This window comes from Oryx dammah, unplaced genomic scaffold, assembly GCF_014754425.2.
Source record: "Oryx dammah isolate SB20612 unplaced genomic scaffold, SCBI_Odam_1.1 HiC_scaffold_23, whole genome shotgun sequence".
Classification (NCBI taxonomy): domain Eukaryota; kingdom Metazoa; phylum Chordata; class Mammalia; order Artiodactyla; family Bovidae; genus Oryx; species Oryx dammah.
This window is the reverse complement of record NW_024070207.1, coordinates 51,409,673-51,433,718: the sequence shown is the minus strand read 5'-3', so window position 1 is coordinate 51,433,718 and position 24,046 is coordinate 51,409,673. Positions and strand designations below refer to the sequence as shown.

Here is a 24,046-nt window from a genome sequence, read left to right as displayed (position 1 = left end):
ATAGTACCTAATATCCCAGAATTTTCTAAAATGCTGCCCTTGGAGTCCTTGCAATAGGAACACCTCGGACATATAATCCGCATATAATGAGGTTCTCTTACTATTTCAATAACTAAATTATCTTGAATGGGGTCCAATAATGGGGTGTTATGTGAATTTCAAATCTATAGTGACTCATGTTCAAGAAGGGTTCTAGTTGCTCACATTCTCATCAGATCATATTTTATCAAAGTTCTTAGAGCCCAGCAATACTTTTTATAGACTCTATTTCCTTTCTTTGAATTCATGTGTCTATAATCCTAGGAACTTCAAACCTTTCAGCAGTTGGCTAATTACTGCATAAACCTTTCCAAAATAACATTACTAATTATATTGTACAGTATAATGAGACAAACAAACATGGGGATTTGAAAATGTAAATGCTCATTTTTAAAATTCAATGGGTCATGATTTTTAGGCAATTTTTGGCATATTTATTCCCAATTCTTTACCTCCCATTCTATGAAAGTAAGTGGTAATAAGACTGTCTACATAATGAAAACCACTTTATAATACAGAGAATCACTCAGCAGGATTTGTCTAAATGTAGAAATTTTCAGTAGCAGCCATCTGGCAAGCAGCAACATTGAAAGAGTATGGGGGATGTGCTATTTACATCATCTGTGTATCAGATGATCTACAATCTTAAAAAACACGGTTTTATTAGTTGAAAGAAACATAGTCTTGTCATTTTCACACTGAGTGCTGAATTTTCTTAATCTGAGGTTACAAATTCAATCTGATAGGAAGAAAAAGAACATGAAAATACATTTCATCTGATTTGAACAGGCACTGCATTACAGTGTTTGAATCTTTCCCCTTGCCAAAGCTATGTATACACTCAAGTATCATATCCCTATATAATACACAGATGTTTAACTGGCATATAAATACAGATTAAACTTTATATAAAAACAGGTAAATATTAGAAGCTAAATTCACACTTGAAACTACTGTTCTTGGTACTCTACAACTGTAACAGGAATAATTCAGCCACTCGCCTTCTCTCTCACTCTAGACACCCCACCTGCTTCCTTTTGTCCCAATCCACCTGATATTTTTGCTTTTTATTTCTATGTAAGTCTTAAGTCTACTAGTGACACTTAAACCTAATGAGGCTTCCGACCCCTATTAATGAGAATAAAAATAGATCTTACAGAACCTTTGAGGACATAATGAATTTCAAAATGCATCTTATATATGTTAATAAGTCTATCCCTAGCAAATTCTTAGAAAGCTTTTCACTAATATTCTCTACTCCCTATTGTATATGTGAACCAGTTCAAACTAGCTTCTCTGTTTACATTTGAACTCAAGTCAAGTAGAAGTAAACTACACACACAAAATAAGTAAACTACAGATTCAGTTATAGATTATTAAAGGGGCAAAGTTCAGCCACTCTTGCTAAGAAATGACAGGCATTTAAGGGGTCTACATTATTAGGGAGACTACATCTGAATGTAATGAATCCTGTGGGAGAGCCCCCTTCCCACCTAACCCAAATGTTCTCCCTTCAGAAATTTAGCTCAAATAGCATCTCCATCATGGAGCCCACCTGCTCTCTTCCATTCAACCTGATCCCCAATGCCTCAGAACTTTTACAAGTCACTGTCACCACTCATTTTAATCCTTAATTATATTCCACCTTATATTGTTCTTAGTATGTCATGATTTGGATTTATTTTAAGGTATATTTAGCTCTCAAAATGAAAATCCATCTCTTAAGACATTTCTGTATCCTAATATCTAGCATAAGTAGTGACTGAATATGGTCAATTGTAGAAAGCATGAATTAGACATTAAAAACGAAATGTATTTGTCTTTGGAAAGCGACTATTCTCTTTACATAAACTGCTTTCATTTCTCCCCTCTCTTCATATTATTTCTTATTTTTCATCCCTCCAACTCTTGCAGGTTGTTAGCTCCTTAGGTTGGGGCTTCCCTGGTAGCCCAGATGGTAAAGAATCTGCCTGCAATGCAAGAGACCTAGGTTCAATCCCTGGGTTGGGAAGATACCCTGGAGGAGAGCATGGCAATCCACTCCAGTATTCTTGCCTGGAGAGTCTCCATGGACAGAGAAGCCTGGCCGGCTACAGTCCATGGGGTCATAAAGACTTAGATACGACTGAGCTACTAAGTACAACATAGCTCTCCTTAGGTTGCTGGTGGTTTTTAGTTACTAAGTCATGTCTGACTCTCTGAGACCCCATGGACTGTATCCTGCCAGGCTTCTCTGTCCAAGGGATTCTCCAGGCAAGAATAATGGAGTGGGTAGCCATTCCCTTCTCCAGGGGGAATCTTCTCTGAGATGGAAAACAGAAAGTGAGTTAATGGGATAGCTCTAAAAAGACACCTTGCCCCCCAAAAGGAGGATTTAGCAGACTTTGGCCTTCATTTAAACTCCTTGTTTGGTATCAAGGATAGGATCTGTAGTCTAACACAATGATTGCCCTTGACTCTAAAATCAGCTTACCAGGAAAAACTGCCAGTGCCCCATCCACCCTCAGCCATCCATTGTTCCTGAAACTTCAGCTAAGCAGCAAGCTGAAACTGACACCTGCTCTGAGGCTGCAACCAACAGCTCAGGACGACTGAAGGTACCTACTACTATTACACAAAATAGTAAAATAAGTAAGTAAATAAATAAATCATAGTAAACCAAAGTTTATGGTTTTCAATACATACATACTATTCACATTGTTTAAGTCTCTCAAGCAATTTGTTTATTATCTAAAAAGAAGAATATATATTCCTATCAAGGGATAATCCTCTGGAATTCCTTTTAGAGGAAAATCCAGTGTACTTTAACATCCCCATACCTTGGCAGAGGAACACTAGGAGGGGCCATAACAGAGGTATTATACAAGGCAGAATATATCAGACACTCTAAACTGCTTGGCAAAATGCTAGCTCTGATTCTATAAGAGCAATATTGCATAGGAACCTGGAATGTTAGGTCTATGAATCAAGGCAAATTGGAACTGGTCAAACAGGAGATGGCAAGAGTAAACGTTGACATCTTAGGAATCTACAAACTACAATGGACTGGAATGGGTGAATTTAACTCAGATGACCATTATATCTACTACTGTGGACAGGAATCCCTCAGGAAAAATGTAGTAGTCATCACAGTCAACAAAAGAGTCCAAAGTGCAGTACTTGGATGCAATCTCAAAAAAGACAAAATGATCTCTGTTCGTTTCCAAGGCAAACCACTCAATATCACGGTAATCCAAGTCTATGTCCCGACCAGTAATGCTGAAGAAGCTGAAGCTTAACGGTTCTATGAAGACCTACAAGACCTTTTAGAACTAACACCCAAAAAAGATGTCATTTTCATTATAGGGGACTGGAATGCAAAAGTAGGAAGTCAAGAAACACCTGGAGTAACAGGCAAATTTGGCTTTGGAGTACAGAATAAAGCAGGGCTAAGGCTTATAGAGTTTTGCCAAGAGAATGCACTGGTCATAGCAAACACCCTCTTCCAACAACACAAGAGGAGACTCTACACATGGACATCAGAAGATGGTCAACATCGAGATCAGATTGATTATATTCTCTGCAACCAAAGATGGAAAAGAATGACCATTGTATCTACTACTGTGGGCAGGAATCCCTCAGGAAAAGATGGCTTAGATCATGAACTCCTTATTGCCAAATTCAGACTTAAACTGAAGAAAGTCGGGAAAATCACTAGACCATTCAGCTATGACCTAAATCAATCCCTTACTGTTATACAGTGGAAGTGGGAAATAATACTTAAGAGACTAGATCTGATAGAGTGCCTGATGAACTATGGATGGAGGTTCGTGACACTGTACAGGAGACAGGGATCAAGACCATCCACAAGAAAAAGAAATGTGAAAAAAAGCAAAATGGCTCTTTGAGGAGGCCTTAAAAATCACTGTGAAAAGAAGAGAAGGGAAAAGCAAAGGAGAAACGGAAAGATATACATACCCATTTGAATGCAGATTTCCAAAGAAGAGCAAGTAGAGATAAGAAAGCCATCCTCAGTGATCCGTGCAAAGAAATAGAGGAAAACAACAGAATGGGAAAGACTAGAGATCTCTTCAAGAAAATTAAGAGATACCAAAGGAACATTTCATGAAAAGATGATCTCAATAAAGGACAGAAATGGTATGGACCTAACAGAAGCAGAAGATATTAAGAAGAAGTGGCAAGAATACATGCTTGGGGCTGGTGCACTGGGACAACCCAGAGGGATGGTATGGAGAAGGAGGAGGGAGCAGGGTTCAAGATGGGGAACACGTGTATACCTGTGGCGGATTCATGTTGATGTATGGCAAAACCAATACAATATTGTAAAGTAATAAAAAAAATTAATCTTAATAAATTAAAGAAGAAAAGAAAAAGAATACACAGAAGAAATATACAAAAACGATCTTCACAAACCAGATAATCATGATGGTGTGATCACTCACCTAGAGCCAGACATCCTGGAATGCAAAGTCAAGTGGGCCTTAGGAAGCACCACTTGGAACAAAGCTAGTGGAGACGATGGAATTCCAGTTGAGCTATTTCAAATCCTAACAGATTGCTGTGAAAGTGCAGCACTCAATATGCCAGCAAATTTGGAAAACTCAACAGTGGCCTCAGGACTAGAAAAGGTCAGTTTTCATTCCGATCCCAAAGAAAGGCAATACCAAAGAATGCTCAAACTACTGCACAATTGCAGTCATTTCACACGCTAGTAAAGTAATGCTCAAACTTCTCCAAGCCAGGCTTCAACAACACATGAACTGTGAACTTCCAGATGTTCAAGCTGGTTTTAGAAAAGGCAGAAGAACTGGAGATAAAATTACCAACATCCGTTAGATCATCAAAAAAGCAAGAGAGTTCCAGAAAAACATCTATTTATACTTCATTGACTATGCCAAAGCCTTTGACTGTGGATCACAATAAACTGTGGAAAATTCTGAAAGAGATGGGCATACCAGACCACGTGACCTGCCTCCAGAGAAATCTGTATGCAGGTCAGGAAGCAACAGTTAGAACTGGACGTGGAACAACACACTGGTTCCCAATAGGAAAAGGAGTATGTCAAGGCTGTATATTGTCACCCTGCTTATTTAACTTATATACAGAGTACATCATGAGAAATGCCAGGCTGGATGAAGCACAAGCTGGAATCAAGATTGCCAGGAGAAATATCAATGACCTCAGATATGCAGATGACACCACCGTTATGGCAGAAAGCGAAGAGGAACTAAAGAGCCTCTTGATGAAAGAGAAATAGGACAGTGAAAATGTTGGCTTAAAGCTCAGTATTCAGAAAACTAAGATCATGGCATCTGGTACCATCACTTCATGACAAATAGATGGGGAAACAGTGGAAACAGTGATAGACTGTTTTTTGGGGCTCCCAAATCACTGCAGATGGTAAATGCAGCCATGAAAATAAAAGACACTTACTCCTTGGAAGAAAAGTTATGACCAACCTAGACAGTATATTAAAGAGCAGATTTAAAAAAAAAAAAAGAGCAGAGACATCACTTTGCCAACAAAGGTATGTGTAGTAAGGCTATGGTTTTTCCAGTAGTCATGTATGGATGTGAGAGTTGGACCATAAAGAAAGCTGAGCACTGAAGAATTGATGCTTTTGAACTGTCATGTTGGAGAAGACTTTTGAGAGTCCCTTGGACTGCAAGGAGATCCAAGCAGTCCATCCTAAAGCATATCGGTCCTGAGTGTTCATTGGAAGGACTGATATTGAAGCTGAAACTCCCAATACTTTGGCCACCTGATGCAAAGAACTGACTCATTTGAAAAGACCCTTATGTTGGGAAAGATTGAAGGCGGGAGAAGATGGGGACAACAGAGGATGGGATGGTTGGATGTCATCACTGACTCAATGGACATAAGTTTAGCTAAACTCCGGGAGTTGTTGATGGACAGGGAGGCCTGTTGTACCACAGTCCATGGGGTCACAAAGAGTCAGACATGACTGAGTGACTGAACTGAACTGAATCCTAGCCACCTATTTCTAAGAAATAATATTTCAGTTTTACTCATGGATTTTCTTTTACATGAACACAAGCTTTGAAGGGAAGATGAAAGTATCAAAGATTCTACTCCTACTCTCATTCACCTGTGAAAAGAAACAAAAGAAATAAGCCTAGGAATAGAGATAACTCACTCAGTATAGGAAACTAAGTAAAAACTGAGAAAAAAAAATTGACAGTCATATGCAAACTGGAAAAGCTGAAAGAAAGGCTGTGATCCAACAGTGTCTTCAAATTTGTCTGAGAAAGTTATGAAAGCATGAGAACTTTTAAATCAATATAGAACTGCCTTCCAGGCTAGCCATCTCCATCCACTGTATTCCTTTATTTGTTTAAGTACTCATTTATTCAACAAAAATATATTAAGCATCCACTGTATCTGAGGCACTTTGCTATAAATTGAAAATACAATGAGGAAGATGACAGATTCACTAGACTCAAAAAAAGGTACAGAAAAGAAAAAAGACAGAATCTTTATGCAAAATAAGGTAACGTGTATAGTCTAAATCTTCCAGTGAAATCTAACTCGAATAAAAACATAAAAGATGCTTAATCTTCAACAGGCATTTTATCAGAAAGTTTCATAGGTACTTGTTCTCAGGGTTGTGCTAGTGCCAACCTTACTTGCACAAACCTGACAGTGAGCGCCTCACTCACTCCACCTTAGTCCTGGCCCTGCTCTCTACCTCTACACATACTCTGTCTCAGTAGGCGGGAAGCTATTAAAAAAAAACAACAACAAACTTACAAGCATCATGCCAACAGCCCACTGGGATTTTGATAAGAAATCTGATACAAATTGGTTTGAAGTCAGATCAAGGATTTCAAACCCAATAGTAGATGACCATCTATTACATGAAGAGTAGCGCTTCTGGGAATCCTTCTGATTTGCAGTTAACCACCTCTACTCCACATACCCTCACCTCGCTAATTTATTTTTCCTTTCAATTGGGATTTTGTTTTGTTTGATGAGGGAATGTACAAACTAGGACATGCAAGAGGATGTCTTAAATGGGTGGAAAAATTAAAATAGCATGCATGAAGAAATATTCTGGTAACTTAACTTTTTCCCAAGCTACCTTCTGTTAAGCAAAATGGACCGAAACGTAATCCCTGTACTTTTGAAGCTATGAATGAATGTGTCTACACAGGAATGCTCAAGTATACTCAGCAATTGGCAAATAAAAGTTGTTTGCCTACCTCCTCCAGCAAAAAGAGCAGCAATAAATGGGCAGACATCCCAGGAATATCATGCTCATCACACCAAATCCAAACATCCGGAACATCTGCGTAGGCTCTGGTGGTTTAATTATATCCCGTTACTTTTATGACTTAAGCAAGAGAAGCAAATCTAAGCTCTTTCATAAAGTCTTTATTTAAAAAACTATTAGTTAATAAAGTAAAATAAGGAGATATTCTTACATGGCAGGTAAATATCATTGGTACTCTATAAGCAGCAGGAGTTTATGAAATGTTCTAGAAATACAACTGAAAGTTCAGTTTGTATGTTCTCTCCAATGGACATGATTTAGCAACTGAACAACAACCCCAAAGGAAGCCTTAACAAAACAATCCTGTTTCTGTTAATATACTAGATTATTACTATTCAGACTATATATGTTTCTTCCTGTGATGTAAGCATGTTTTTTCCTTGGCCATATGTTATACATTCTTGAATACTCAGGGAGTGAATCGATCTATGAATAGCTAACTTGAGAAAGGAATGGTTTCTTAAATGTTTACTTCTAAATATAAAACGTTATATTAAATGAAAAATCAAGAATTTGCAGGTGATTAAGTATATTTTATTCTTATATTCATTGGGAAATGCATTCTAATATGATTGGGGGATTGTAAGTCACGGTTCAATTTTTCCCTCTACAAGAATCAAATGTTTTTTCACACATAATATAAAGACTAAATCAATGAATGAATTATAACACCATGTGACACTGTTAAAACTGTAATACTATATTCACAATAGAGTTTAGGTTTCTATCATTAATACTAGATGCTCAACAATTGAATGCAGAGAAGGCAATGGCAACCCACTCCAGTACTCTTGCCTGGAAAATCCCATGGGCGGAGGAGCCTGATAGGCTGCAGTCCATGGGGTCGCATAGCGTCGGACACGACTGAAGTGGCTTAGCAACAGCAGCAGCAGCAACAATTGAATGGGGCCTATATTAACCTAAGACACTGTTCTGCATGCATCCTTTTAGTACCATTTGTTAGTGCTTAATCATATCAATCAAATATGTCCATCAAGGGACCAACTGGTAGTATGTCCCCACTATCCAAATGAAGGAGCAAAAGCAGATGGTCTGGTGCTCAAAACATTGTAAAGAAAAAAAAAATCTTAAGAGAAGAATCTAATTCATAAACAAAATAAGAAAGAAAGAAACTGATCAACAGACTTAACAAGAAACATTCAATTTACTGTTACATACTGAGATGCTGAAGAAAAAGATAAATGAGAAGAATTCTACTCAGGAAGAAGATGGGAAGAGAAAGTAAGCTAAGGCATGCCTGACTGGTATTGTCTCCCAGGCACATGGATGGTTACATCTTGTAAAGCCTGTGATCTATGGGAAAAGACAGTGACTAAAACAAACTCAAAATGCAACAGTTAGGACTTCCCTGGTGGTCCAGTGATTAAGGGGCTTCCCCACTGGATCAGCAGTAAAGAATCCACCTGTAAGGCAGGAGATGGAGGAGATGCAAGTTGGATCCTGGGTAGGGAAGATCACTGGAGGAGGAAATGGCTACCCACTCCAGTATTCTTGCCAGGAGGATCCTGGTGGGCTACAGCCCATGGGATCACAAAAGGTCAGACACAACTGACTGAGCAACTGAGCATGCAGGCACCAGTGGTTAAGACTCCATGCTTCCAATGCAGGGCATGTGGATTTGATCCCTGTTCAGGAACTAACATCCCAAATGCCACTTGGCCAAAAAATTATAATAAAAACAACAACAAAAACCCGCCATAGTCACACCTAAGGACTAAGCACAAACAGCTCATGAATAGAGGTCTCCAGGCCTTTCTACAGATGGTTGTATTGCTCTAGGGCTGGGAGCCTCAAGCTAAGAGATCCAACAGTAAACATATGCCATTGTAACCTGTTTATTCAATTTTAAAGAACAGAAATATAATAAATGTAAAAGGATTAACTTACTGTCTCTCAGCGGGGCAAAACAGCTAACCGTAGTGGTCTTGAGTGAAGAATAACAGCATTTGTATTTCAAACATTCATCCTTGTTAAGATCTTGCCCCTGATTGCAAGGCTTTAGCGCCTGACCCTCCACTGGAACGCATGCTTTTAGAAACAAAATCCAAGAAAGAGATTTCAGCATGGTTAATAAGCACTTCCCCTAAATTAAATAATTATGCAAGACAAAAACAAAGAAAAAACAAACAAGCTTGTACATTTAAAGAAAAGATTGAATGGCATATACAAATAGTAATGAATGCTGAAAAAATAAAAGTTATCACAAAATTACTTAACATCACATTTTCAATTCTAGATGAACTCCAGAAAAATATTAATTGTTAACAGATCATTGATAAGGTAGTTTTAAAATTACTTTAAACATAAGTTGAGCAGTAGTGATACAAATATAACACAGAACAGAGGGTGTTAAATAGCTAGAACAGGCCAAATGCCTTTAAAACTAACACCTTGTTAAAAGAATACCACAGATACCCTCTTACTCAATGTTACTAAGCTACAGAAATGTACTGAATTCATCAATGAAAATGAATGCAAGTAAAATTCACACCATTCACTGCCAGAAAATAAAGTAATATTATTGGCATCAACCTAGTTTCTGTCAACACTTAATCACACTGGCACTGCAATATGTTTTAAGATTCTTCCTTTTGGCCTTAAGTTACAACTCTAATTCTGAATAGGCAATAATTTATGGCATGAATACCAAGATTCATGCAACTACAATAAGTTCATACATAACTGAATCTGTAAGATTCACAAGCTCAAATAGCTGATTTTTTTTAAAACATCCTGCTTTATATGAGAAACAAATGACAACTAAATAGGCAGATATCAGATTTTTATTCAAAAAGAAAACCTCTACAGTATGGCTTAAGGTCAGCATAGAATCAATCTCCAATATTATCAACAACTACAGACTTAGAAAAGTAGTTAAGTGATGGTTGGGCTTCCCTGGTGGCTCAGAGGTTAAAGCATCTGCCTGCAATGTGGGAGACCTGGGTTTGATCCTTGGGTCGGAAAGTTCCCCTGGAGAAGGAAACGGTAACCCACCCCAGTATTCTTGCCTGGAGAATCCCAAGGACGGAGGAACCTGGTGGGCTACAGTTCACGGGGTCGCAAAGAGTTGGACACGACTGAGCGACTTCACTCACTAAGTGATGTTTTACAATCACTCTAAAGCACTTCAACATCAGCAAAAAACAACATAATGGTTATATTATTACCTCCTGGTATAGTCTTATTATATTCCGCTTCTTTAAATATTGACAATTCCTGAAGCTCAGGTAAAAATAATAACAGCTACCATTCATTAGTCATCTATTTGGGCCAAGTATCTTGCTTTACACATATTATTTCTAATCTTCACAACAAACTCTTAAAATTGGTTTTATAATCTCCAGTTTTAAAATTAAGAAATAAAAGATCAGAGGAACTTGTGCAAGGTCACAAATTTAATACATTACTGGTTGGCCTGGATACTCATTTCCCAAACATTTTAGACATTTGAGAGATTAGCCTACTTTGTTGTTTTACTCTAAACAAGTTGTTCTTCAATCTTGCCAGGCCCAGAGTGACTCTCCTCCCCAGGATGGACTGCATCTGGAATACCATGTTCAGTCCTGGACATCACACACTCAAGAAAGAGTGACAACTGTCAGGCTCTGGTCAGAGAGCTGATGAACTTCCTGTGTGCTGAGTTCCTTACTATTGCTGCTACTGCTAAGTCACGTCAGTCGTGTCCAACTCTGTGCGACTCCACAGACGGCAGCCCACCAGGCTCCCCCGTCCCTGGGATTCTCCAGACAAAAACACTGGAGTGGGTTGCCATTTCCTTCTCCAATGCATGAAAGTGAAAAGTGAAAGAGAAGTCGCTCAGTCATGTCTGATTCTTAGCAACCCCATGGAGTGCAGCCTACCAGGCTCCTCCGTCCATGGGATTTTCCAGGCAAGAGTACTATTGGTATTGTTGAAAGACCACTTTCCAGGAATGAAAATCATACAAAAAAAGATTTTTAATCATAGAAGAGACTGGGCTAGATCATCTGTAAGGTCCCTTCTAATGCTGGGCTTCTGTTATTTTATATCTAAATTAGTATCTGGAGTTTATGCCAGATACTAAAATTAGCTTTCAGATTCAAATCACTAATTTTGAATAATAAAAAGGTAGAACAATTTTTATCAGCTATAAGTATATGATTTTGTCCAAAGGGAGAAGGACTATGGGACCTCTCAAGGTTCCCTGTCTGTCTCAACATTATCATTTAAATCTGCAAGAGATGAATCTATTATGCTGCGTGCATGCCAAGTTGCTTCAGTCATGTCTGACTCTTTGTGACCCCATGGACTATAGCCTGCCAGGCTCCTCTGTCCATAGGATCCTCCAGGCAAGAATACTGGAGTGGGTTGCTATGCCTACTAAAATACTAAAAACAGTCTAACAATGAGATGACAGTCTTTTTGCTAGTGCTTATGTGGGACGGATATTCATTTTTAGTTACATAAGGGAACAAATATATTGGCTAAAAGTATTTTATATTTTATGAACTTATTGTTTTTCTTTTTTGAGAATAAGGTATGTACATTTTATAAGTATTAATATTTAATCACTGTTGAAAGATGTGAATCAACCTGTGCTGTGCTTAGTCTCTCAGTCGTGTTCGACTCTTTGCAACCCCATGGACCGTATCCCGCCAGGCTCCTCTGTCCATGGATTTTTCCAGGCAAGAATACTAGAGTGGGTTGATATGCTCTCCTCCAGATCTTCCCAACCCAGGTCTCCCATATTGCGGGTGGATTCTTTACTGTCTGAGCCAGCAGGGAAGCTCTTAATCAACCTAGGTAAGATATTTCTCTTAAAATGGGACAGTTTGATTTTACTGGGCAAAAACATCAATTCATAAATTGGTTTTCACTCAACTTACTGCACTAGGTTGGAGGAGTATATCATAAATGCAGATATTTTATTTCGACTATTTTTAAAGGTGGCTTCAGTGTTTGTATAATGTACTTATTATAAGTAGCTTGGGATAGTTTACATCTGCTATCTTCTTGAGCTCTAAAGCTTGAATCATCATTTGTTGTTTATGACCAACTCCAACACTCATTAAACTATTCTCTTAGCTTCACAACAAACCACCTTATCAGACTCCTCTTTCTCCAATTCAACCATAGAAGTACTTTTAAACAAATTACTTTAGTTTCTTTATTTTGCTATTCTCATTAGTAGTAGGTGTTATAATGCTTGTTTTGAACTTGAAATCTCTATAGAGAAACATGAAGAGATTTATGCAAAGTCATAGAAGAATTCAGTGGTAGAGTCTGGAATTAAACAATGGAAACAATTTTGTGCTTATATTTGTATATCAAATTTTGTTAGAATAAACTCTGCATGATTTTTAATAAAAGCTTCATCTTTGTAATTCACATATGTCAATTTATTTGAACTTTCTCCTTGAAAAGGCACTACATGCTGTACAAAATGAAACGTGTTTATTTGTGGTTAATCTCAGGAGCCATCATGTGCTTGATAAACACATTATATACAGAACCACAAAAAGACAAAGATAATGTGACTTGAAGCCTGAACTTTTTATCATTGCTGGGCATACACACCAAGGAAACTAGAACTGAAAGAGACACGTGTACCCCAATGTTCATTGCAGCACTGTTTATAATAGCCAGGACATGGAAGCAACCTAGATGTCCATCAGTAGATGAATGGATAAGAAAGCAGTGGTACATATACACAATGGAGTATTACTCAGCCATTAAAAAGAATACATTTGAATCAGTTCTAATGAGGTGGATGAAATTGGAGCCTATTATACAGAGTGAAGTAAGCCAGAAAGAAAAACACCAATACAGTATACTAACGCATATATATGGAATTTAGAAAGATGGTAATGACAACCCTGTATGTGAGACAGCAAAAGAGACACAGATGTATAGAACAGACTTTTGAATTCTGTGGAAGAGGGTGAGGGTGGGATGATTTGGGAGAATGGCATTAAAACATGTATAATATCAGATACGAAATGAATCGCCAGTCCAGGTTCGATACATGATACTGGATGCTTGGGGCTGGTGCACTGAGATGACCCAAAGGGATGGTATGGGGAGGGAAGAGGGAGGGGGGTTCGGGATAAAGAACACATGTATACCTGTGGTGGATTCATGTTGATGTATGGCAAAACCAATACAATATTGTAAAGTAATTAACCTCCAATTAAAATAAATAAATTTATATTAAAAAAATAAAAACAGGAGGTTTGGTACTGAAAAAAATAAAACAGATGGGGAAACATCTGGTATATTCCATAATATTAGAGCTACAGAGTACCCTGATTAATGCCACAGAAGACATTGCTTTCACAAAACTGGCTAAATTTCAAGCAATGCCATTAAGGTAAATTGAGGATTAGAAATTTGTAAAGGAAAAGTATTATATAAAGAGTAACAAGCATTTACAGAATGCCTTAAAATACTGCCTCAATTTATCTTCACAATTATTTCTGATAAGCATTTTCATTTTAAAGATGAAGACATTGAGGTTCAGAGGTTATTTTGCCTAAGGCAAAGGGCAGAGTCAGGATTAAAACTCAGGTGTATCTCACTCCAATACCAATAGACTACACTGCCTCCTAAACATTTAACTACTGTTTTCAAAACAAGGACACTAGGAGGAATAAAATAAAACAGGAACTTACTTGTTGGAAAGAAAAATCTTATCAGAGATCCCAAGGCAGAAGTTGCATTCAGAGATTGTCCATCAGCATTTTCACTGCTCCACAGAGTATAGTTATTTGCAGATACAGAATCCATAAACCCTTAAGAAAAGTGAAATTATTAACCCCAACATAAAGTTATCACCTTCCTTGACCCTTTAAAAGAAATTACCTTTGCTTAAATTAAATATGGAAAGTCTAAGGACTAACAGACATTGTATTTAAAACTCAGCTGCTGCTGCTGCTGCTAAGTCGCTTCAGTCATGTCCGACTCTGTGCGACCCCATAGACGGCAGCCCACCAGGCTCCCCCATCCCTGGGATTCTCCAGGTAAGAACACTGAAGTGGGTTGCCATTTCCTTCTCCAATGCATGAAAGTGAAAAGTGAAAGTGAAGTTGCTCAGTCGTGTCTGACTCTTAGCAACCCCATGGAGTGCAGCTTACCAGGCTCCTCCATCCATGGGATTTTCCAGGCAAGAAAACTCATAGCAGCTAGGTACAATTAATAATCAGAATACGTTTTTGCTGTGAAACTAAAAAATTGAGTATTAAGTTTAAATAAATTAATTTAAAAATACATTTTAAGATGTTTAAACTATAGACCAGAACATGCCATTGTTGACTACAATAGTGAATTTACCTCTGATAGTCTTGACATCATCTTGACATTGTGTATTGTCACCCTGCTTATTTAACTTATATGCAGAGTACATCATGAGAAATGCTGGACTGGAAGAAACACAAGCTGGAATCAAGATTGCCAGGAGAAATCTCAATAACCTCAGATATGCAGATGACACCACCTTTATGGCAGAAAGTGAAGAGGAACTAAAAAGCCTCTTGATGAAAGTGAAAGAGAGTGAAAAAGTTGGCTTAAAGCTCAGCATTCAGAAAACGAAGATCATGGCATCCCGTCCCATCACTTCATGGGAAATAAATGGGGAAACAGTGGAAACAGTGTCAGACTTTATTTTTTGGGCTCCAAAATCACTGCAGATGGTGACTGCAGCCATGAAATTAAAAGATGCTTATGATCAACCTAGACAGCATATTCAAAAGCAGAGACATTACTTTGCCGACAAAGGTCCATCTAGTCAGGGCTATGGTTTTTCCTGTGGTCATGTATGGATGTGAGAGTTGGACTGTGAAGAAGGCTGAGCACCAAAGAATTGATGTCTTTGAACTGTGGTGTTGGAGAAGATTCTTGAGAGTCCCTTGGACTACAAGGAGGTCCAACCAGTCCATTCTGAAGGAGATCAGCCCTGGGATTTCTTTGCAGGGAATGATGCTAAAGCTGAAGCTCCAGTACTTTGGCCACCTCATGCGAAGAGTTGACTCACTGGAAAAGACTCTGATGCTGGGAGGGATTGGGGGCAGGAGGAGAAGGGGACGACAGAGGATGAGATGGCTGGATGGCATCACTGACTCGATGGTCGTGAATCTGAGTGAACTCCGGGAGTTGGTGATGGACAAGGCGGCCTGGCGTGCTGTGATTCATGGGGTCACAAAGAGTCGGACACGACTGAGTGACTGAACTGAACTGAACTGAGTCTTGACATTCAGTGTGAAAGTCATTCAGTCATGTCCTACTCTTTGCGACTGCATGGACTGTAGCCTGTCAGGCTCCTTTGTCCATGGAATTCTCCAGGCCAGAATACTGGAGTGGGTACCTGTTCCTTTCTCCAGGGGATCCTCCCAACCCAGGGATCCAACCCAGGTCTTCTGCACTGCAGGTGCATTCTTTACCATCTGAGCCAGAAGGGAAGCCCAAGAATACTGGAGTAGGTAGCCTCCACTTGTGGAGGATCTTCCAGACCCAGGAATTGAACCGGGGTCTCCTGCATTGCAGGCGGATTCTTTACCAGTTAAGTTTCCAGAGAAGTCCTTGACACTCAGAGGCCCAATCAATTAACAACTTGGAAACAGTATGTATTCCAATTAAATCAGATGCCATCACAGAAACTCTTGGCAAATATGTTGGCTTCATTTACTGATTTAAAAAAACAGTCAAGGTTTTAGAAATTATAAACATTATCTCCTTCCTCACCACTTCAGAACAATCTGGTTTTAGTTTTACTTGCATGATTCCATCCTATATAAGGGGAGAAGATATCCATGCTCATTCCCATAATAAGGATTTGTCCATATCATTAAGGATTTTCCAACATTGTCTTTAATAACAGCATTCCATTATACAACTCTATTATGAGTTGATAATTTCTCCCATAGAAAGACATTTAAGTTTTTTATAATTTACTGATATTACAAAGAACACTGGAGAAGGGAATGGCAAACCACTTCAGTATTCTTGCCTTGAGAACCCCATGAACAGTATGAAAAGGCAAAAAGATAGGACACTGAAAGACGAACTCCCCAGGTCAGTAGATGCCCAATATGCTACAGAAGATCAGTGGAGAAATAACTCCAGAAACAATGAAGGGATGGAGCCAAAGCAAAAACACCACCCAGTTGTGGATGTGACTGGTAATGGAAGCAAGGTCTGATGCTGTAAAGAGCAATACTGCATAGGAACCTAGAATGTTAGATACATTAATCAAGGCAAATTGGAAGTGGTCAAACAGGAGAAGGCAAGAGTGAACGTCGACATTTTAAGATTCAACAAACTAAAATCGACTGGAATGGGTGAATTTAACTCAGGTGACCATTGTATCTACTACTGTGAGCAAGAATCCCCTAGGAGAAATGGACTAGCCATCAGTCAACAAAAGAGTACAAAATGCAGTATTTGGATGCAATCTCAAAAATGACAGAATGATCTCAGTTCATTTTCAAGGCAAACCATTCAATATCATGGTAATCCAAGTCTATGCCCCAACCAGTAATGCTGAAGAAGCTGAAGTTGAATGGTTCTATGAAGACCTACAAGACCTTTTACAACTAACACCCAAAAAAGATGTCCTTTTCATTATAGGAGACTGGAATGCAAAAGTAGAAAGCAAGTAACAGGCAAATTTGGCCTTGGAGTACAGAATGAAGCAAGGCAAAGGCTCACAGAGCTTTGCCAAGAGAATGCACTGGTCATAGCAAACACCCTCTTCCAACAACACAAGAGGAGACTCTACGCATGGACATCACAAGATGGTCAATGGTGAAATCAGATTGATTATATTCTTTGCAGCCAAAGATAGAGAAGTTCTATAAAATCTGCAAAAACAAGACCAGGAGCTGTTTGTGGCTTAGATCATGAACTCCTTATTGCCAAATTCAGACTTAAATTGAAAAAAGTCAGGAAAATCACTAGACTATTCAGCTATGACCTAAATCAATCCCTTACGATTATACAGTGGAAGTGGGAAATAATACTTAAGGGACTAGATCTGATAGACAGAGTGCCTGATGAACTATGGATGGAGGTTCATGACATTGTAAAGGAGACAGGGATCAAGATCATCCACAAGAAAAAGAAATGTGAAAAAGCAAATTGGCTCTTTGAGGAGGCCTTACAAAACACTGTGAAAAGAAGAGAAGGGAAAAACAAAGGAGAATATAAAAGATATACCCATTTGAATGCAGAGTTCCAAAGAATAGCAAGGAGAGATAAGAAAGCCTTCCACAACAATGCAATCAGTGCAAATAGAGGAAAACAATAGAATGGGAAAGACTAGAGATCCCTTCAAGAAAATTAGAGATACCAAGGGAACATTTCATGCAAAGATGGGCTCAATAAAGGATAGAAATGGTACGGACCTAACAGAAGCAGAAGATATTAAGAACAGGTGGCAAGAATACACAGAAGAACTGTATAAAAAAGATCTTCATGACCCAGATAATCACGATGGTGTGATGGCTCACCTAGAGCCAGACATCCTGGAATGTGAAGTCAAGTGGGCCTTAGGAAACATCACTATGAACAAAGCTAGTGGAGGTGATAGAATTACAGTTGAGCTATTTCAAATTCTAAAAGATGATGCTGTGAAAATACTGCACTCAATATGCTAGCAAATTTGGAAAACTCAGCAGTGGCCACAGGACTGGAAAAGGTCAGTTTTCATTCCAATCTCAAAGAAAGGCAATGCCAAAGAATGTTCAAACTAGTGCACAAATGCACTCATCTCATATACTAGTAAAGTAATGCTCAAAATTCTCCAAGCCAGGCTTCAACAATATGTGAATCGTGAACTTCAAGATGTTCAGGCCGGTTTTAGAAAAGGCAGAGGAACCAGAGTGTAGGAGACAGGAAGAATAAAAGAAAAGCATGCCCCAGTAAGGGCCACAAAAGAAATTTATAATTATTGATAAACTGGATGCTATAAGGCATGAGACTCTTGGAACAAGTTCAGAGGGAAGAGTTCATAGTCTTGAAAACAAGATATGATCCTGGGTTCAGAAAACCGACCCCAGACTGTTTCTCAACTGGCATCTCAGAGTCACATGTTTTACGTATCTGGTGGAAAATCTATAGATAAGAATATTAGTCTTAGTTACTGATTTGTTATTGACTACTGTTTCTTAGTTACTCAGTGGTTAATGATCATTTTGTTCTTTGGCCCTGAAGGCCACATGAGCTTAACTCCCCACATATTCTTTCATTCATGGCTGAAAGTACAATAAAGCTGGCTTAGATTCAGTTTTGGCACCTTCACCTTGGAGTGGTGTTGGTCCCCTGATCCTTGCTTTTCACTGAATTCTTGTGTCTTGTTTCTCATTCTCTTGCCATATTGCGCTTTCAGAAACAGTGCTTGTTGAGGGGGTCTTGACACCAGAGATCAAGTTGCCAACATCTGCTGGATCATCAAAAAAGCCAGAGATTTCCAGAAAAACATCTACTTCTGCTTCATTGACTATGACTGTGTGGATCACAATAAACTTTGGACAATTCTGAAAGAGATGGGAATACCAGACCACCTGACCTGTCTCTTGAGAAATCTACATGCAGGTCAGGAAGCAACAGTTAGAACTGGACATGGAACAACAGACTGGTTCCAAATAGGAAAAGGAGTATGTCAAGGCTGTATATTGTCACCCTGCTTGTTTAACTTCTATGCAGAGTACATCATGAGAAATGCTGTGCTGGAGGAAGCACAAGCTGGAATCAAGATTGCCGGGAGAAATATCAATAACCTCAGATATGCAGATGACACCCCCTTATGGCAGAAAGTGAAGAGGAACTTAAAAGCTTCTTGAAGAAAGTGAAAGAGGAGAGTGAAAATGTTGGCTTAAAGCTCAACATTTGGAAGACTAAGATCATGGCATCTGGTCCCATCATTTCATGGGAAATACTACCAAAAAAGAAAACTACAGGCCATTATCACTGATGAACATAGTTGCAAAAATCCTCAACAAAATTCTAGCAATCAGAATCCAACAACACATTAAAAAGATCATACACCATGACCAAGTGGGCTTTATCCCAGGGATGCAAGGATTCTTCAATATCCGCAAATCAATCAATGTAATTCACCACATTAACAAATTGAAAAATAAAAGCCATATGATTATCTCAATAGATGCAGAGAAGGCCTTTGACAAAATTCAACATCCATTTATGATAAAAACTCTCCAGAAAGCAGGAATAGAAGGAACATACCTCAACATAATAAAAGCTATATATGACAAACCCACAGCAAACATTATCCTCAATGGTGAAAAATTGAAAACATTTCCCCTAAAGTCAGGAACAAGACAAGGGTGCCCACTTTCACCACTACTATTCAACATAGTTCTGGAAGTTTTGGCTACAGCAATCAGAGCAGAAAAAGAAATAAAAGGAATCCAAATTGGAAAAGAAGAAGTAAAACTCTCACTGTTTGCAGATGACATGATCCTCTACATAGAAAACCCTAAAGACTCTACCAGAAAATTACTAGAGCTAATTAATGAATATAGTAAAGTTGCAGGATATAAAATCAACACACAGAAATCCCTTGCATTCCTATACACTAATAATGAGAAAGTAGAAAAAGAAATTAAGGAAACAATTCCATTCCCCATTGCAACAAAAAGAATAAAATACTTAGGAATATATCTACCTAAACAAAAGACCTATATATAGAAAACTATAAAACACTGATGAAAGAAATCAAAGAGGACACTAATAGATGGAGAAATATACCATGTTCATGGATCAGAAGAATCAATATAGTGAAAATGAGTATACTACCCAAAGCAATTTACAAATTCAATGCAATCCCTATCAAGCTACCAGCGATATTTTTCACAGAACTAGAACAAATAATTTCAAGATTTGTATGGAAATACAAAAGACCTTGAATAGCCAAAGCAATCTTGAGAAAGAAGAATGGAACTGGAGGAATCAACTTGCCTGACTTCAGGCTCTACTACAAAGCCACAGTCATCAAGACAGTATGGTACTGGCACAAAGACAGAAATATAGATCAATGGAACAAAATAGAAAGCCCAGAGATAAATCCACACACATATGGACACCTTATCTTTGACAAAGGAGGCAAGAATATACAATGGAGTAAAGGCAATCTCTTTAACAAGTGGTGCTGGGAAAACTGGTCAACCACTTGTAAAAGAATGAAACTAGATCACTGTCTAACACTGCACACAAAGGTAAACTCAAAATGGATTAAAGATCTAAATGTAAGACCAGAAACTATAAAACTCCTAGAGGAGAACATAGGCAAAACACTCTCCGACATAAACCACAGCAGGATCGTCTATGATCCACCTCCCAGAATTCTGGAAATAAAAGCAAAAATAAACAAATGGGACCTAATTAAAATTAAAAGCTTCTGCACAACAAAGGAAAATATAAGCAAAGTGAAAAGACAGCCTTCCGAATGGGAGAAAATGATAGCAAATGAAGCAACTGACAAACAACTAATCTCAAAAATATACAAGCAACTCCTGCAGCTCAATTCCAGAAAAATAAACGACCCAATAAAAAAATGGGCCAAAGAACTAAATAGACATTTCTCCAAAGAAGACATATGGATGGCTAACAAACACATGAAAAGATGCTCAACATCACTCATTATTAGAGAAATGCAAATCAAAACCACAATGAGGTACCACTTTACACCAGTCAGAATGTCTGCGATCCAAAAATCTGCAAGCAATAAATACTGGAGAGGGTGTGGAGAGAAGGGAACCCTCCTACACTGTTGGTGGGAATGCAAACTAGTACAGCCACTATGGAGAACAGTGTGGAGATTCCTTAAAAAATTGCAAATAGAACTGCCTTATGACCCAGCAATCCCACTGCTGGGCACACACACCGAGGAAACCAGAACTGAAAGAGACACATGTACCCCAATGTTCATCGCAGCACTGTTTATAATAGCCAGGACATGGAAACAACCTAGATGTCCATCAGCAGATGAATGGATAAGAAAGCAGTGGTACATATACACAATGGAGTATTACTCAGTCATTAAAAAGAATACATTTGAATCAGTTCTGATGAGATGGATGAAACTGGAGCCGATTATACAGAGTGAAGTAAGCCAGAAAGAAAAACAACAATACAGTATACTAACACATATATATGGAATTTAGAAAGATGGCAATGATGACCCTGTATGCAGGACAGCAAAAAAGACACAGATGTGTACAGCAGAATTTTGGACTCAGAGGGAGAGGGAGAAGGTGAGATGATTTGGGAGAATGGCATTGAAACATGTATAATATCATGTAAGAATCGAATTGCCAGTCTATGTCCGATGCAGGATACGGCACGCTTGGGGCTGGTACGCGGGGATGACCCAGAGAGATGGTGTGGGGAGGGGGGTGGGAGGGGGGTTCATGTTTGGGTACGCATGTACACCCATGGTGGATTCATGTCAATGTATGGCAAAACCAATACAGAATTGTAAAGTAAAATAAAAAATAAAAAATTAAAACAAAAACAAAACCAAAAACATTTATTGTGTGCATTTTATACCTGGTTTGAATTTTCTTAAATGTAGATTCATTGAGAGATAATGGATAATAGTACAAAATTACCTCACTCAAGAATCTCACTCATTCAAGTCTCTTTTTTTATCTCCCTGAGTAAGGTTTATAGTTACATTCATATAGGTCTTATACCATTCTTATTACACTTATTTCCATATGTCAAGTATATTTTCTTTTTATATGAATATGATCTATATCACCACATTTTCTAGCTGATTACCGCTGGTATGTAAGAAAGGTAAGAAGTTTATTTTCTAACTTACTATTTTGTTTGACTCTCCTTAGTGCTCATTGGTCTTCAGTTTCATTTCAGATCTATACAACCACAATATCACTAAATACAGATGAAGACAGAAATTTCTGGCTTAAGAAAGAATTTTTTCACTAAATTAAGAATGTACTCCCCTAGTCCTAGTTTACTATAAATTTTCTATTATTTTCCTTTATTTTTAAGCAAGAATGGAAGTAGGATTTTATCAAACGCTTTTAATATTTACTATCATGATGATATTTTCCTTTGCCTCTTAATTGCTAAATATTAACATATTCCCCATATTAAAATATTCTTGCATTCCTGAAATAAAGCCCAAAGTGTTAATGCTGTATACAGAATTTGTGGATCAACATTTCTAAGTCAAGTGTGCCTGCAGCTTTCTGTTGTTTGCTATCTCTATAGGTTTTGGCATGACGGTTATATCTTCTTCCTAAAATAATCTGGGAAGCTTTTCATCTTTTTATTTTTCTATACTTAAACAGTTTAAACAGAATAAGAAATATTTGATCCATTAAAGGTTTGGAAAAACTCATCCATAAATAGTTGAGTCTGTAAGTTTTGAAGGGGGATGGTTCCTTTCTAAACAGTTCTATTCTATAGAAAATAACTATTGCTTCATGCTCATGAGTTTATTTTAATTTTCCTAGGAAATCATTTGCTTATAAAGTAATTATCAAGATGGAATCATAAGAATATTCACTTGCAATTTTTAAATCTCCTTTATATCAATGAAAATATTCTTTTATTTTAATGAGACCAGCTTCCATACACATGTACCTGAGTGTATATTCTCAGCCTGTAGGGTACTTTATTGCAATATGAACTTTATTATATGAATATGAACTTTGTTATACATATTCAGTCAGTTCAGTCGCTCAGTCGTGTCTGACTCCTTGCGACCCCATGAAAAGGAGCACACCAGACCTCCCTGTCCATAACCATCTCCTGGAGTTCATTCAAACTCACGTCCATCGTGTCGGACATGTTATACATGATAAATCAATCTAACTGTATTATTCAAATGGTCAATATTTTTACTTTTTTCTGTCAAGGACTAAAATATGTGTATCATAGTCTGCCACTACAATTGTAGATTTGTCCATTCCCAGTTCAATTTCTAAGACCATTTGTTTTACATATTTTAGCATTATGCATAAATGTTCATTCATTATAATTTTATCTTCACTGTGTATTACAGTATCTTGGCAATGTTAAAAATACCTCATTTTGTTCTGTTTTATCCTAACCCCTACTTGTTCAATAAATATGTTTTTAATGCCTATTATATTCGAGGTTTTGGGACTATATCAGTGAACAGATCAGGTAAGATCCTTACCCTCATGAAGCTCACCATATAGTGGAGAAACCAAAAAAAGTAAACTAACAAATAATTATGGGCTTCCCTGATAGCTCAGTTGGTAAGAAACCGCCTGCAATGCAGGAGACCCCAGTTTGATTCCTGAGTTGGGAAGATCGCTGGAGAAGGGATAGGCTACCCACTCCAGTATTCCTGGGCTTCCCTTCTGGCTCAGCTAATGCCTATTATAGTTGAGATTTTGGGAATATATCAGTGAATAAATCAGATAAGTCCCTACCCTCAAGAAGCTTATGATATAGTAGAGAAAACAAAAAAAAAAAACCTAAACCAACAAATTAAATAACTATAAATTGCAATGTGTGCTATGAGGAAAGTGGCTATCAATACAATATAGGGTAGAGGATCTACTTCAAACAGGAGCTGACTTCTCTGAGATATTTCAGCTTACAAAAAAAAAAAAAAAAAGATAAAGAAACTGGCCATACAAGGGGCTTGGAAGCCCAGGGAACAAGAAATTAGATTAACATTGCCAGCCATATTTTGCC

At 38.0% G+C, this 24,046-nt stretch overlaps 1 protein-coding gene across 1 annotated transcript in view; it reads right to left on the bottom strand.

Annotated features, from left to right (window-relative positions):
- FMR1NB (FMR1 neighbor) overlaps positions 1-24,046 on the bottom strand; it is a 44,800-nt gene that overhangs the window by 8,224 nt on the left and 12,530 nt on the right. The window contains exons 2-4 of the mRNA XM_040265288.1: positions 14,005-14,124; positions 9,242-9,382; positions 7,263-7,359 (exon numbers count right to left, since the gene is read on the bottom strand). Coding sequence (XP_040121222.1) covers positions 7,263-7,359; positions 9,242-9,382; positions 14,005-14,124 — 358 coding nt within the window. The remainder of the gene's footprint in view (positions 1-7,262; positions 7,360-9,241; positions 9,383-14,004; positions 14,125-24,046) is intronic.